The sequence below is a fragment of the Labrus mixtus genome, chromosome 20 (genome assembly GCF_963584025.1).
Source record: "Labrus mixtus chromosome 20, fLabMix1.1, whole genome shotgun sequence".
NCBI lineage: Eukaryota > Metazoa > Chordata > Actinopteri > Labriformes > Labridae > Labrus > Labrus mixtus.
In genome coordinates, this window is record NC_083631.1 from 8881773 (window position 1) to 8896114 (window position 14342).

A 14342-nucleotide genomic window follows, 5' to 3' on the forward strand; every position below is an offset into this window, starting at 1 on the left:
CCTAGTGTTTAAAATGGGTACTGCAGTCTAAATTCTAAACATTGTAGAGAGCTGTCTCCCCCCCTCCTCTCTAGAGTCCATGCTCACGCAGGTTGCCATGTGGTGGACACTGAAGCTTCAGTGTTTATCCAGCTCTGCATGGGTCTGTAAACCTTTCTGTGTTCTAACCTCTCTCCATTTTTCAAAAGCATCTCCAATATTGATCCTAGTTTGAGCACGTTTCTGCTCGTGGAGCTTATTAGAAACATGCAGAGGCTTTTTAGGTCGGGTACAATCACTTCTGTCTGAACCACTTCTCTTGCCCGCTTCCATCACTGCAACACCTGTTGACCTGATAACTGCTCTCATATCTGGCAAACCGAGGGGCGTCCAAAACGGCCGTGTGGGGGTAGCCTTAAAACCTCCTACCTTCTCTGGTCCAAACAAATCCAGAGCATTCAGGACCAGAATCTAAAGTTAGAAGGAGGACATACTGACTGCTGCATTGTTGTCAGAGAAGCCAGCACTTCAACATAACATGTTTCCTTAATGTCTGATCATATAGTAAGGTCACTTTATCATTTCACTCACTACACATCTCACTGATTGGACCTTTAAGCTACAGGTGGTTCTTCGATATCACACAACAGAGCGATGGATGGGAGGTTCATGTGCCCAACAGTGTGTTGATAAACCTTAATTACATTAGGAATAGGGTCATGGACATTATTGCCAGATAATAAGGCTTCAACTTCTGGATGTATCTAAGATCTTAATGAAAAGATGTGTTCTTGAATCTGAAGAGTGGGTTAAGTGTTTTGCTGAAGTCAAAACAAGGTGAAGGGAAAACTTTTAACAGGTGCCGGCTCCAAAATCAAACTGAAGGCAAGAATCACCAAAGGTTCTGCACACTACCCCTAAAAGCTCTCATCAACTTTAACTGTAAAAGCAATGTTTCAATCTCACAGAACTTCTTCAGGCCTTGTCATGTGTTAGGTGTTTTCTGCAAGTCAGTAAAAAGTGTATTTCTTTAGGTGCTGAGAAGCCACTTTAAAATCGAATTATATAGCCCAATCTTTGAGGAGTGCAAGACTTCTGTCGTTGTTGGAATAAACATGTCGATGTTTGAGTAGATAAGAAGAGAAACAGCAGACACGTCTGGCATCAGTGGAGTTAATTTCAGTGTGAGCGACATTCAGGGAGGTGACCGGGACGAACGGACAGACGACTCGTGAGCAGAGATCGAAAAGGTTTGATTATCTCTCCAGAGGCTCATGAAACAAGACCACGATGCAGCGGTGCATTTTTAGGAGAGTTGTACAACAGTTTAGTTTCAGGGAGCAGGAAACCACTAAAGGTGTGCTGTCTGGTTTCCCCACTACTACTACTACTACTGCTGCCGCTGCTTCAGGGCGCAGGAGCAAATCAAGTAAGTCACTTTATCGGTTTGACTTTTGCACCTTCTCTCGTCTTTCAGAAACTTCTTGTACGATTTTCTCTTTTCATGAAGGAATAAAAGTAAGTGAATCTCCTTGAAAAAAAACATCGACTAGATAATCTAATGTGTTGCTGAGAAACATTTCAGTGATTAGAGTTTTAAAAAGACGTTCCTGTGAAAGATTATTGGCACGGAGAGAAATGAGACTTTGATTCGTATGCGCAACATTTATTTGTTCCAAACGTTTCGGAGCCGTTTGAGGAAAACAAATGTGTTTGCCAAACTGTCGGGGTCATGAACTAGAACTAGGTTAGAGCCACAGAAGATAGTGGAGGTGATGTGGGTGTCAGGAGCGGTGAGCTGTGGTGTGCGTAAAAAAAAAAAAAAAAACAACAACAAAATAAACGTGCGCAAAAGTCAAAACAGAATGAAGCTTCCATCTTTCCTGTTACCGAGTCGCTTTTTTTTTAACAATCTAAGAGAGTTAGAAAATGAAATGCCAGTAGATTGAGTTCCTCTCGTGGTGGGTCACATGTAATTGTGTGCACGCTGTCATTCATTATCTTCTAGTGAGGGACCAAGCTGCCATTCTGTGTGCAACTACAACTAACCAACTAACCCAAAGAAAATGTATACTTCCGCTCAGATGAGGAAGTTCATTTGAGTTTGAGTCTCAAAGTTGAGAACAGTGTGTTTGAGTCTTTTTGTCAATATTTGTACTTTTATGTCTCTAACATTAGCACTTTGTGAGAAGCAAAAACAACAGGAGTGAGTCTACTGTAAGTTCTTTACTGTTCATCCCATCAGGTGTTCCAGATGTGAGGGAGCGGACTCTCATAGCTGTGAAACCAGATGGAGTTCATCGCCGTCTCGTTGGACAAATCATCCAGCGGTTTGAGCAGCGAGGATTCAAGCTGGTTGGCCTGAAAATGTTGAAGGTGAGAGGCGTGTGAAATGAAGCCGGCGTGATGTGTCTGTTCTCTGATTTTAACTGTCTCTGTTGTTTAGGTGCCGGAGGATCTCCTGACCCAGCACTACTGCCAGCTGAGGTCGAAACCCTTCTTTCCCAGGCTCCTGGAATACATGTCATCAGGACCCGTGGTTGCCATGGTGAGTGCTTTTCTGCATTCTCTGTATTGGACATCCTGTCTGCTCTATATCTTTGCATTTGTTTGACAGGTATGTTTAAGGAAACGATTGTTAGACATAAACTGAGTGCGCTGTTTTGTTTTTTTAAAGGTCCAATCCTGTAAGTCTACATACACTTTACATGTTTTGTCCTTTTGTTGGATCACAAGTTGGTTTTGTCTTCTTCATGCAACTGAAGGATGAAACATCATAAGGCCGTACTACACGATCTGTCTTCTTATTTATGTTCATTACTGACTCCTAAATCTATCATAGGCTGAAGCCGTCAGTCTCATGGACTTCCACAATCTGACTTTGGAAGAAGAGCTCTTATGTTTTCGCTCCTTCAGCTCAGTCTGAGCTTCAGGGTAAAAAGATAAACTTAAACTGGGGCGCTGATTCAGTTCAGAAGATTTTAAGAAAAAGGAAGAAACTAGAATTAAGGATCTTATGACCTTTGTATGCCCTATGGTGTATGCTCATGTTTTACTGCTGAATGTTCATACTTTATAGATTGATGTAATTGTTGTTTGTTATTATGCTGCTGTTTTGTAGGGCTATGCATCTTCACTGATTTCATGATTCAATCACGATTATTGTCTCAATGATTCGATATCACGATGCATCTCAAAGCATCACGATGGGTTGCATCCTCAATTTTCTCTATCACTGCACAGGGCAACCTTTTCATCAATGAAGACAAACAGTCCGATAAATATGAACCTTTATATATATTAAGAAAGCGATTTAGAAATCAGAGACAACTTAGGTTTCTAAAAACAAAATAAATAAATTATATATGTCCAATCACAGCTTGTCTCTGCCAGGATTCCCATAGTAACAGAGACATTTTCAATCTTTCTTGTGTAGGTGTGGGAAGGGCACAAAGTGGTGCAGGCGTCCCGTCTCATGGTGGGACATACTAACCCTGCAGAGGCCCAGGCCGGCACAGTCAGAGGAGATTTCAGCTTTCACGTGAGCAGGTAACTGGTCATTATTTGATCTTTTATGTGTCATGTTTAAGGATTAAAGAAAAAGCCTTGTGAGGCTGACACTTTAGCGTCTTGTAAAGCTATTTACTGTGATTTTTGGGGGGGGGGATTTAGAGATAACTAATGAGGTGTGTTGATCATTTACAGGAATGTGGTTCATGCCAGTGATTCCCTGGAGGGGGCGCAGAGGGAGATCCAGCTGTGGTTTACGGGGAAAGAGCTGATGAACTGGGACTGCTGCGACCAGAGCCTCACCTGTGAGCTGTGAAGGTCGCTGACAGACGATCGGCAGTGAGACTCAGTGACTCTACCTCTTCTCCCGCTGCTCAGAGCTCTGTTTCTGTATGTGACACTACAGTGATGGATAAAAGACGAGTCAAAGTTAATGTTCCCACCGAGATCTTTACCTCAGAAAATGTGCCGACACTAGAAAGAAAAATATTTTATGTGGAAATAAGTGAGAGTCTATTTTACTCAATTTGAAACTTCTGATAACCTACACTTCAAAATGTCTCAGTGAACAGCCACGTTAGGATCAGCTCGCCTTTAGTCTCAGGATTAAATGTGTGCAGTAATTTATAAAAAAGATGTATCCACATGTCTGCACCTGTGGAGCCTAAATGGGTGACTCAACGGGGTGTTCTACTTTACAGTCATCCAGATGTGCAGTGTTCTTGATACACCAAACAGTCATTCAGTTTAAAGTGACTTTACGTCGCATGAAAACCAAGTTTAGGTCTTCCTGATTATTAAGAGAAAGTGAGTTAATTGTCATTATGCAATCTGAAAAAGTATAATCAACAATCCCCCCCCCCCCCCCGAAGTTAATATTCTGTCCTGGAAAGTTAAAATCCAACATGGCTGCTACGTGCATCAGCAGTAACGTTTAAGCTGTCACTATATACTTTTTAATCTATCCCGTATAGTTGTTATCGCCTGATATAGATAACAAAACAAACGTACTCCTGGAGGCGTCCATGTTGCTTGTCCGACTTGTTGCCAGCTCGCAACTGGAACGCAGTTAACTCGGGTGTGACGCCATTCCCAGCTCCGAGATCCGAGTTAAATGGAACGCACCATTATATAATATATTTAGGCAAAGCTGTAAAAGAATGATATTTAATATGCTGTTTGATGTTGATTTATTCAACAAATTATTTGTTGTGTTGTTTTAAAACAGAGTGAATATTTAACTTGAATTGTCCTCAAATATCTCAGAGTAATAAAAACAAAAACGCACAAAATGCTTTATTACTAGTTTGTCCTTGTGATATATTATAACAATGAAAAATACAGAGTCAGAAATCAATTTAAAGGCAGGGTTGGTAATTTTAAAAAAACTAGCATGATTTTAAAAGTAGCATTCCCTCAGTGCTCCGTCTGCACCCACCCCCTCCCCTCTGTGCGCCCTCAAAAGCCACGCCCCCTCACTTACATGCACAAGCGCCATTGGTCCAGAGGCGGTCCTCAGCTCATCGCTTTGAGTGTGGGCTCGTGCACGCATGGGTTAGAGAACGAGCAGGGAGACAGGGAGGCCTGTGATTGGTTCTTCAGATTGGTAGCTCGTGACAGACATTGGTGGAAGTTTTTACAGGCTTACAAACTGCTACAGATGACGGATTTTCTTCATTCCTGTTTCAGAGAACATGAGTTATTAATTTCTGTCAGGACCTAAAGACAATTTCAACCAAAATCTTAAAAAGTGGATCTGGAGAAAATTACCAACCCTGCCTTTAACTTCACAGAGTCGGTAATGAAAGTGTGTAATCATGAAAGTTTGATGTTTTTTTTGTCTTCATCTGGATGCAAAAAACAACAACAACAACACTGTTTAAATACAGGCTGATGTAAAAGCATTCAAACTTTGACTCAATAAAAAGTCTGACTGTTCTGTTGAGTCTTCATCATTTTTATTAGAATGCACATTTCTTTATATTTTAAATATCTCTAAAAAGCTGTTTCAGTCCATTTTGAACACATCAAACTAATCAGCAGGAGGTGATTACGTTTGATGATTGCATTCGTTCTTATTGCAAAAACAATATTATGAACACTGGTGATTTTAAAAGCCACAATGTCTAAAAATAAATTCACAATGTGAGAGACTAAATGAGCGAGCTTCGATTTGAACACGGCTCGTTTTGGTGATGTTTCTGATGCACGGTGGAGATCGAGAAGAGTAAAGTCACTCTGCAGCGTCACTCCCTGGAGTCTGAGCTGTGTATGAAATACTTCAACTATCTCCACTGATCTTTGATCGATGTCTATATCAGTGGACATTTGGGAGCTCCTTCGCGTTATGTCACCCTCTGATCACGACTTCAGGCCAATCTTCATCTTTTGCTTCTCCATCACCGTCTCCAGTTCTGTGGCTTTACGCACATCCTGAGGAGGGACGCACAACACAGAGTCATTTAAAAATCAAACATATCTCTGCATTAAAGGCGATGATATGCGATTTTTTTTGATCCAGCAGGTGTCGCCCTTGAGCACCAGCATGAAACCAAAACAACTTGCGCTGCATTGTTGTGTTAGCATGCTAATGCTAGCGATCTTTATTATGCTCATATCTTCACACTGCATGTAAATTTACCTGAAATGAGCGTGATCTAGAAACACAGTTAAGCAGTGAGTACAGTATGTTATTCTTCTTTTCTCTAGTCCCTCAATTAAACAACTTTTATACGTTAGGGGAGGAGTCAGCCGGCCATCCGGGCGATGTAAACAAACTGAAGATAGGACTCTGAAAACTCTGAAAACATCACAGACAGTGGGACTCGGGTGTTACACCCATTGTAGACAGTCATGACTCAGAGTTATTTTCAGAGGATATACTTGATTTATATTACATTTAAGTGTGAAAAATCGCATTTATAAAACCTTTAAGTATTCTTTTTACTAGATTATAAACCTCCAGACTCAAACTGTCAACCTGAATGATCTCCGGGAGCTAACATGCTTTTTGAAAGGTAAATAATCGTTTGTCAATGTAGGTCAGTAAATGTGACAAATGACGCAGGGGCGTCGCAGGTCAAGGCCGAGCAAACAACAGACTGTAAACAAAAAAAACAAAGCATATCCTCTCTCTCTCATATACATAGGCCAACAAACACACAGGCCAGGACAAACCTCAAGTAGGGCCTTTTGCACCATGATCTGGCTGTAAACTCGAACACCTTCCTCCGGTGCCACCGTGCGGAGCTCCTCCTTATTCAGGGAGTACAGCTGAGCTCCGGTTAAGATGCCCAGACTCTGAACGGTCCTGAGAGAGGAGGAAAGAGACACAAACTCAGTGTGGGAGTTAAAAAAAAACTACTTATTTTTTGATTTTCAAACAGAATAATCCAGCTGTTCAAAGCGTAGTAACAGATATCTAAACTTTAAGTTGGTTAAGTTTTTGAAACATTCCCCTTCATGTCCTTTTAGCTCACTGTTTTCAGGAACTCAAATCAGTTCTCAGCACAGCTGTCATACATAAACAATTGTAAGGAGGATATTTTGACAATAGAGGGCGCTACTGAGCCTTAAAGAAATCAAGCACTGACTCTGCAGGCTGCATCTGCTGCATGTATAACTCCATCACTGAGGAGATTGAGTTCCCTTTCTTCTTGTTCTTCAGTCCTAAAGCTCACTGAAGGCAGAAGATTTCCTAGTTTAACTTTCTCCTGGATGGTTTCATTTAGTAAAATATGAAAGTGTGTTAAATAGAAATACAGCGTGATGTGAGTAACTTTCTCACAAGTGATTTAAAGAGCCCATATTATGCCCTTTTTGGGGTTTGTATATTTAATCTATGTACCTACTTTTGTACGTTCACAATAGCTAAAGTCCGAAAAAAGTGTCTGTTTTCATGTACTGCTCCTCCTTGCTCCCTCTACGCTCTGAGTCCGTCAGCTACACTCTGTTGAGCCCACACTGTTAGACCCCACGTGGGCCAAGTCTGCACTGATTGGTCTGCCGATCCGCTCTGTCGTTGCTCAGCACGCGTCTCGGAAATTTCAACATGAGCTGCAGGGCTTGCCACAACGAGCCAATGGGCTTAGATCAGTGATCTCACACTGACAATGACGTCGGACTGACACATTTTTATCGAGGGGGGCTAGAACCGAGCGTTACATGCAGCTAATGCTACAGCTAACAGGAGGAGGTAGGAGAAGCCGCGTTTCCGCAGACTTTGAATTTTTGCACATAGATGTGCCTAAACATGCACAGGACACTTGGAAAACACACTAAAGAGCATATAAAACCAGAAAAAGCATAATATGGGACCTTCAAAAGCAGGACCACCCCCCCCCACACTCACTGCTGACTGAAGCCCTTTGCGTTAAGCCACGCCTCCACCTCCGCTGCAGGTGAGTGGTAGTTCAGGGGGGTCGAGGTGTCGGCTGTGCGGGGGGCCACTGGTGGACGAGTCGAGCCTCTTCTCCCAGCCAATCGCTGGAGGAGCTCATCGTTCACGACATTGACTGCAAACAGAATACAACACTTCACTTCACATGCTGCATTGACAATCAATCATGCCTAAGCACGGCACGGGACAACTGGGCCTCGTGTGAGTGCGCCCTGAAACAGTTTTTCCAAGATAACGAGTAAATTCTATTTGTTTTCTCGAGACCTCGACCTACTTTTTACCTCGTAATGTCAGGATAACAACGTTAGTTTTCTCGTGATGCCATGTTAATTCCTGGAGATCTCAAATTAAGTTTTCATCACGTAAAACCTGATTTAAATGAAATGTGTTGATGCATGTTCATTTAGGGCTTCCGTACTTAGCAGCACTTAAGTGACATATAAGAGCACTGTTTTCTTTCTTTTTCCCCTGTCACTTTTTCCCTCGTCCTAAAATCTGCTGTAATTCTCCATGTCTCCACCAGGTGCCCCCTGACTTTGCCTCCATCTACACACCAGTTGATTCTTCTTCTTCTTCTTCTTCTTCTTCTTCTTCTTCTTCTTCTTCTTCTCACCTGTCTGCACTTCCCTCATCATCTTCATCCCGTACAGACAGGACTGTTCCCTTAGTTAGTCTCCAGCTCATCCTCAGTACTCAGTACTCGTTTTCTGTGTTTTCTTTTTTTTTTAAGTTTTGGTAACTCCTTCCTGGACCCTGCCTGCTTCCTGTTACCTTCTCACCTGCCTCCCTTAATCACTATCTTACTATCAACCATTTACCCACCAGATTTTACTCACCAGATTTAAGATGGAATATTTGATTTTCTGAAATCTGACATTTACACAAACACATTTGGCAACCCTGAGGTCTTCATACACAGATGCACTAACATGTTGGTTAAAAAAAACACCTGGAAATATTTATTTTTGGGCTTGATTCAGCATCTTCCTCAAACTTTGACCTTTGTTATTTATTCATGTCTGACATGTTGCAGGTTGAGTGGAAGTTCTGAGATTAAAAATAGATTTTTCTACCAAGCTGCTCTTCAGTGATGATACTCTATCGCTGATTTCTAACCTCGGTCGTCGTCTTCTCCCTGCAGTGTTGTCGATGGTAAGAGCATGCTCTGTGGTCGCAGCGGGCTCATGGGACCGTTCCAATCCGGACTCGCTGGAGCGTAAGAGAAGAACTTTGTCGGAGGGGAAAGGGGCCTCTTCTGTGGAGGAGCAGGAATGTATACAAACTGTAAGACTGCATGAAAAAAAAGCGAGACCAAGACAAAACCTTGTGTGTGTGTGTGTGCTGTGTCTGTAGTTCACCTTGGACTCTCTGCGGACCACCTGGTTGTCCCTCCCCGTGTTGTTCAGGGCAGACAGAGGCTCCAGGATGTTAAAGGGAACAAATCCAATCTGGTCAAAACGATTCTGACATTTCCACCATCGCTTTGACGACTCGATTACCTGAAGAAGACAAAAAAAAGGAGGTGACTCACAAATCAGAGCGGCCTTCTAAGCATGATGTCATCTTTTACAAGGCGGGTCACTGTCGGTGTGTTCAGGTACCTCGAGTGTCTCTCCTTGAAGCACAGAGAGCTCACTGCTGTTTCTCGCCACAAAGTCGTAACTGCAGCAGTAGAGTCTTTCACCTACGTGTGGAACCATGGTATCTTCTCTGGAAAAGCAATGACAAAGAAGAACGTGTGTCAGAGACCAGTAATCTTCACCAGTAATGACCGATTTAAACGGCCATTAATTGCCGCTTTTAAGAATTTCTCCTGTGTTGTCATTCCTTCTATAAAATCATGAATGTGCATCTTTCTGTGACACTTTTTAAATTGAGTTCAACCGTAAATTATCCAAGAATGTTCCTTGATATTTTATCTGTTTTTAAGGGGGATTTGTCTTTGTTTCCTTCCCTGCAGACTCACCCATCATCGGTGCTTTGACCACGACTCTCCACATTCTGTTGAGCTTGTTCCTGCAGAGTCTGTGCCGCCCTTCGTTCGCTGTGAGCATCCTGTTTGTGTTGAGACTCGATGGGATCTTCCAGCGGCTGGCCTGTTGAGTCATAAGCCTGCGGCCGCCACCCGTCCAGGAAGACAGGCGTGTATGGAGGAACAGACACACCGAGGTGTGAACTTGGGAAAAAAGGGTGAAAGGATCTGTCAGAGAAACACAAGAAACTCTGAAACCAAGAATTACACTTCTGTGCATAAACACACAGACCAGGGGGAAGTCCAGTTGAGCCCCAAAGAAGTCCACAGCCCCCTCTCCTCTTCAGTCAGATGCTCCTGGAGCGTGGAGACGGCGCCGCTCGTCATGGCAGGGCTGAGCACTGTGGCTGCTAACGCTGGTCCTCCAGTGGTGTTCACCAGCTGTGTAGTACAGAGTCAGTATCACACAGAGACTGAGACGCACATAATGACTCAACACAAACACTCACCAATCTCAGAGGCACAAAGATGTGGTGCAGAAGTTCTGGTGCGTCCGGCTGTGTGATGGAGGACTTGAGACGGTCCTGAAAGAACCAGATAAGTGCATTCACATCAACATTTAAAATGTTCTTATACATTTCAGATGTCATGTAGTGTTTCATCAGGACTAGTGTAATCTCACCAGCAGACCGAGGGAGTACTTGATTTTCTGAAAGATATCCACAAAATCCTCCTCGGGTGGAGGGCAAGCTTTCAAGGTCAGCAGATCATCTGCACACAGACGAGAACAATCAAAGCTACATCCCAAACGAGTCAACAGGACAAAACCAAGAACCATAACTACACAACGATTAATGTTGCTTTTATACATTCAGTTTACAAACGTGAACTCATCTGTTTTGTTTGTTATGTGTGTCTGAAAAGTCTTCAAGAATGTCAAACTAAGAACTTAAACAGCATGTTGGAACACTTTCCGAACAGAGGAATTAAAGGATATTGAAATGATCAAGAAGAGTTCTGTTAAACAGTCTTCAAGTGGAGGTGTGGGGTGCTTGTTCTAGCATGTTTCTAAGAAATACAAAACAGAGAACGTGACTAATAACGATCTTTTCTTCTATTTCAGTATTAACACATTCATACATTCATGCCTTTGGTTTTACTTTGGGTCACTCCTGTCACAGTCAGGGGTGTGTCCAGACTTTTTTTTGTCTGGGGTGGGTCAACGGGTACTGACTCATCCGAGTACTGCTCCTGTGTGTGAGCGGCTCACAGAGTTTGTCTTAAGCAATAAATTTGCACAATGATGTTTAAATAAAACTGCTTGTTGCAGCGACAAAAAGAAGTGCAGCCTGAATAGCCGGTTTTAACACAAGTCCCGCCTCCAAAAGGTCAAAAGGCCAATCACAGTTTAGGATTTTTGGGGGTTGGCACTAGGGGTAACCAATCAGATTTTAAAGGGGGCCCATTCCACCCTTCCCCCCCTCTGGACATGCCCCTGGTCTCTGCACACATAGCCATTGATCGAGAAACACCCTGGTCATGCTAACGAAGGGCAAAGATAGACAAATATCTTCAAGCCTCAGCAGATCAGGGAATAACCATCCATGATTAAAACAACATGGTGTCAAAAAAAGCCTTCTTGATATCACAGTTCAACAGAAAAAAAATCTAAAATCTTATTTGTACTTTAACAGGAGCTAACTGCTGATTAATAAGGGTATGAATGTTTTGACTGCATGCCAGGTGTATATGCTGCCTTCAGGTGCTTATCGGATATATCTTACTTCCCAGTTATGCAATCATAATGACGACACGCACTCCAAGCTTTCAGCCTTTTTTGTTGCCCTAAAATGTCACACAAATGTCACAACACGGCAGCTCTGGTATCATCAAATTTCCCACTCATCGGTATGACATTGGAGGTGCTTTCATGCTCTTCACTAGTAAATATGATATTCCCAAGGAATGAAGGCAGCGTGAGGGAAGCTTGTTTGAATTCAGGTCAACTTAGAGAGCAACTGTGAGCGTTTCAGACGCCATTGGTAAATATTTGAAGAATTAGCAAATTATTCTTGACTTTTGGTGCCATCAGTGGAAGGAACTTTTAACTCTCATAGTAAATTGTGCACTATTTTTCAAGCATGAACTAAAAGTTACAGTGGCCCAAGAATCTTCTGAATTACTCGACGTCACTTTTGGAAGCCTGCCTGCGGACTTGCGTCCAACATTTACAACGACACTCCTGTAGTAGGTAGTCTCCACGTTCCTGCGACTGTTTTTCATCTCCAGTCTGCCAGGAGCATCCGTCATCCACCAATCTCTGTCACCATCAAGCATCTCTCCTCCTCGACCTTCAGCTGATCTTCCGGACATCCACATCTAAAACCATCTTACACTTTTCATCTGACCACTTTACATCTATTTGAGGCCAGCAGCAGAGTTTCAGCGGGCAGTGTAACCCGTATGCATCATTATGGCCATTTTTGTCCATTTGGGCAAATGTTTTTATGAATTTAACCCTTTAAATGCCAGAATCATGTAATAAAACTGGCATTTAAAGGGTTAAATTCCTAAACATTATTGAATGTTTGGTAGTTTTGAGCAGGGCTGAAGTTGTTTAAGAGATTTATGCAGAAAAAAGTAGAACAAATATCAATCTGTTCTATTTTTATAGCAGTTTTTTGGAAGTGGACATTTTTGTCCTTAGTGACTTAAGAGGGTAGTAAATTAAACTGATGCCTGAGGGTTGCTTTATTATCTGAGACGCAGAGGTTAGTTGACAGAATTGAAGAGCAGCTCTCACCAGCTTGTCCGTTTTTATTTTTGCTCTTCCTGCTTCCCTTCTTCCTCCGTTGGTTGAGAACACTCTGCGCCTCAGCCGTCTGCTGCAAACGAGCCATGAATCGCTCCACGTCGTCGAAACAGTGGTTCAGAATCTCCTGATGAACACATCGACTGTTAGTTTGAACCATTGACCCCCGAAACACGATTTTAAGATCTGAACCGTTCTTATTGTTTGAGAGAGTCAACAACATACAAAGAGGAGCTGAGACCTACTAACATATTCTATGTATTGCACACACAGCATGTATACACATTTGCAAAGTAGAAAGGAAAGAAATAGGAGATCAACCATACTTTCATATCTTCCCAAACATGAATACTTAGGATGTAGGCCCAAGATGCAGAATTTGGGACTCAGAGGAATGGGTTTAGAAATTATATGGAAAATTAATCTTACTACTTCCCTCCAAAAAATCTGTATTCCCTTGCATTCTCAGATACAGTGGATCAGACATTATGAATCTTTAAAGTGAACTAAGGGCATAAATGTACTCTTTTATTTACCTTACTAGTTAACAAGTCAAATGTTTTCCTAGCACAGGAAATTGACTTTTGAAATCTGACAAATGCACTGAGGGATTTCCATACATGCTGTCTTTAAGCTTCTTCATGCAGGATGACATCTCATTTGACTTATTATTTGTAGGCTCAACTCCCAGTTTGCACACATTAAAAAAAGAATACTTGAACTAATTTTTAGATCACATACCACTTCTCTTTCGGCATTCAGTAGAGATGTATGGTCAGGCTCTGCAGTGTCACCGTTCTCTGAGTGGAGGAAGAACAAAACAGTGAGAGAAAACTTAAGATTTATGGAAAAGCAACAAGCTAGTACTTTAAGGTCAGCTGCAAGCAGCGGGATGTGGCACATGCTCACACTTTCACACAGCAGATGATCTTTACCTTTGCCTGTGTCTCTGTAGACGGGCAGTGCACCTGAAGGAAGCTGCTCTCCTGGAGGCATCATGACTCGGACGCCTGAGGGCTTTCTTCTGACCACCGGAGGAGGTTTGGCAGACATCTGTTGTGAGTGAAATCAATGATGATTCATATCAAACCTTGCTCCTAAGAAGATCACATGTGACCTTTTTCTGTTTCAAATTTAGAAACTTTAGAAGTGCAATGTGAAAGATTTTAATTAATGATGACGACAGCTCGTCTTGATTTCATCTGAAGGTCTTAAACATGATGAATGAGTGCTCAATAAATTGCAACATTCCTCCGACTCATTGTAGGAATGCTGAGCAATCGGTCTGCACACTCACATGCAGCTACACACGACAAGAAAAACCACTGACACAGAGTGCATGGTATGCAGCTGACACAACCTCCAAAACTCCTCCAAACACACTCAACCTGTTAAAAATAAAAAGAAGAGATCATGACAAACATCTGTTTCTTTACCTTCCTTCCTTTCTGCTGTCGATCCTCGTCTTCCAACGAAGAAGAAAATACTGCATTCACTTATCAAAACATTAACACATTCATATTAAATGCAGATTGTGCAAAGAAAAATCTTCATGCAATGTTTAAAAATCAAATATTCTGTTTCAGAAGTTTCCCTTTAGTAACACATTACTGACACAAAGCACCTCTCTTTTATTAACAGGCTGAACCTGTCAAACACACACACACACA

General features: G+C 42.2%; 2 protein-coding genes across 5 annotated transcripts in view; one reads left to right on the forward strand and one right to left on the reverse strand.

Annotated features, from left to right (window-relative positions):
- Nucleotides 1-1141: 1141 nt before the first annotated feature.
- Nucleotides 1142-4340, forward strand: nme4 (NME/NM23 nucleoside diphosphate kinase 4). The gene is made up of 5 exons (XM_061026602.1): nt 1142-1408; nt 2225-2355; nt 2426-2527; nt 3416-3528; nt 3685-4340. The coding sequence occupies exons 1-5, from the start codon at nt 1270-1272 to the stop codon at nt 3803-3805; spliced, it is 606 nt and encodes a 201-aa protein (XP_060882585.1). The 5' UTR covers nt 1142-1269; the 3' UTR covers nt 3806-4340.
- Nucleotides 4341-5425: 1085 nt separating this feature from the next.
- eps8l1a (eps8 like 1a) overlaps nt 5426-14342 on the reverse strand; it is a 9189-nt gene continuing 272 nt past the window's right edge. Inside the window, exons 2-15 of one of the 4 annotated variants that reach the window (XM_061026601.1) lie at nt 14109-14137; nt 13608-13725; nt 13414-13472; nt 12664-12799; nt 10543-10631; nt 10370-10444; nt 10153-10301; nt 9855-10064; nt 9490-9598; nt 9247-9387; nt 9005-9143; nt 7841-8003; nt 6667-6799; nt 5426-5922 (exon numbers count right to left, since the gene is read on the reverse strand). In XM_061026601.1, the coding sequence (XP_060882584.1) occupies nt 5851-5922; nt 6667-6799; nt 7841-8003; nt 9005-9143; nt 9247-9387; nt 9490-9598; nt 9855-10064; nt 10153-10301; nt 10370-10444; nt 10543-10631; nt 12664-12799; nt 13414-13472; nt 13608-13725 (1593 nt within the window). In that variant the 5' untranslated portion in view covers nt 14109-14137 and the 3' untranslated portion in view covers nt 5426-5850. Of the gene's footprint in view, nt 5923-6666; nt 6800-7840; nt 8004-9004; nt 9144-9246; nt 9388-9489; nt 9599-9854; nt 10065-10152; nt 10302-10369; nt 10445-10542; nt 10632-12663; nt 12800-13413; nt 13473-13607; nt 13726-14108 lie in introns of all 4 variants that reach the window. The other 3 variants (XM_061026598.1, XM_061026600.1, XM_061026599.1) reach the window with 3 other exon arrangements.

What these genes read in the sequence shown, in the direction of transcription:
- nme4 (XM_061026602.1), top strand. Translation starts at nt 1,270, where the DNA reads ATGCAGCGGTGCATTTTTAGGAGAGTTGTACAACAGTTTAGTTTCAGG. An exon ending in AGGGCGCAGGAGCAAATCAA is followed by an intron (nt 1,409 to 2,224) that starts GTAAGTCACTTT and finishes TCATCCCATCAG; the next exon opens with GTGTTCCAGATGTGAGGGAG. An exon ending in CAGGACCCGTGGTTGCCATG is followed by an intron (nt 2,528 to 3,415) that starts GTGAGTGCTTTT and finishes TTTCTTGTGTAG; the next exon opens with GTGTGGGAAGGGCACAAAGT.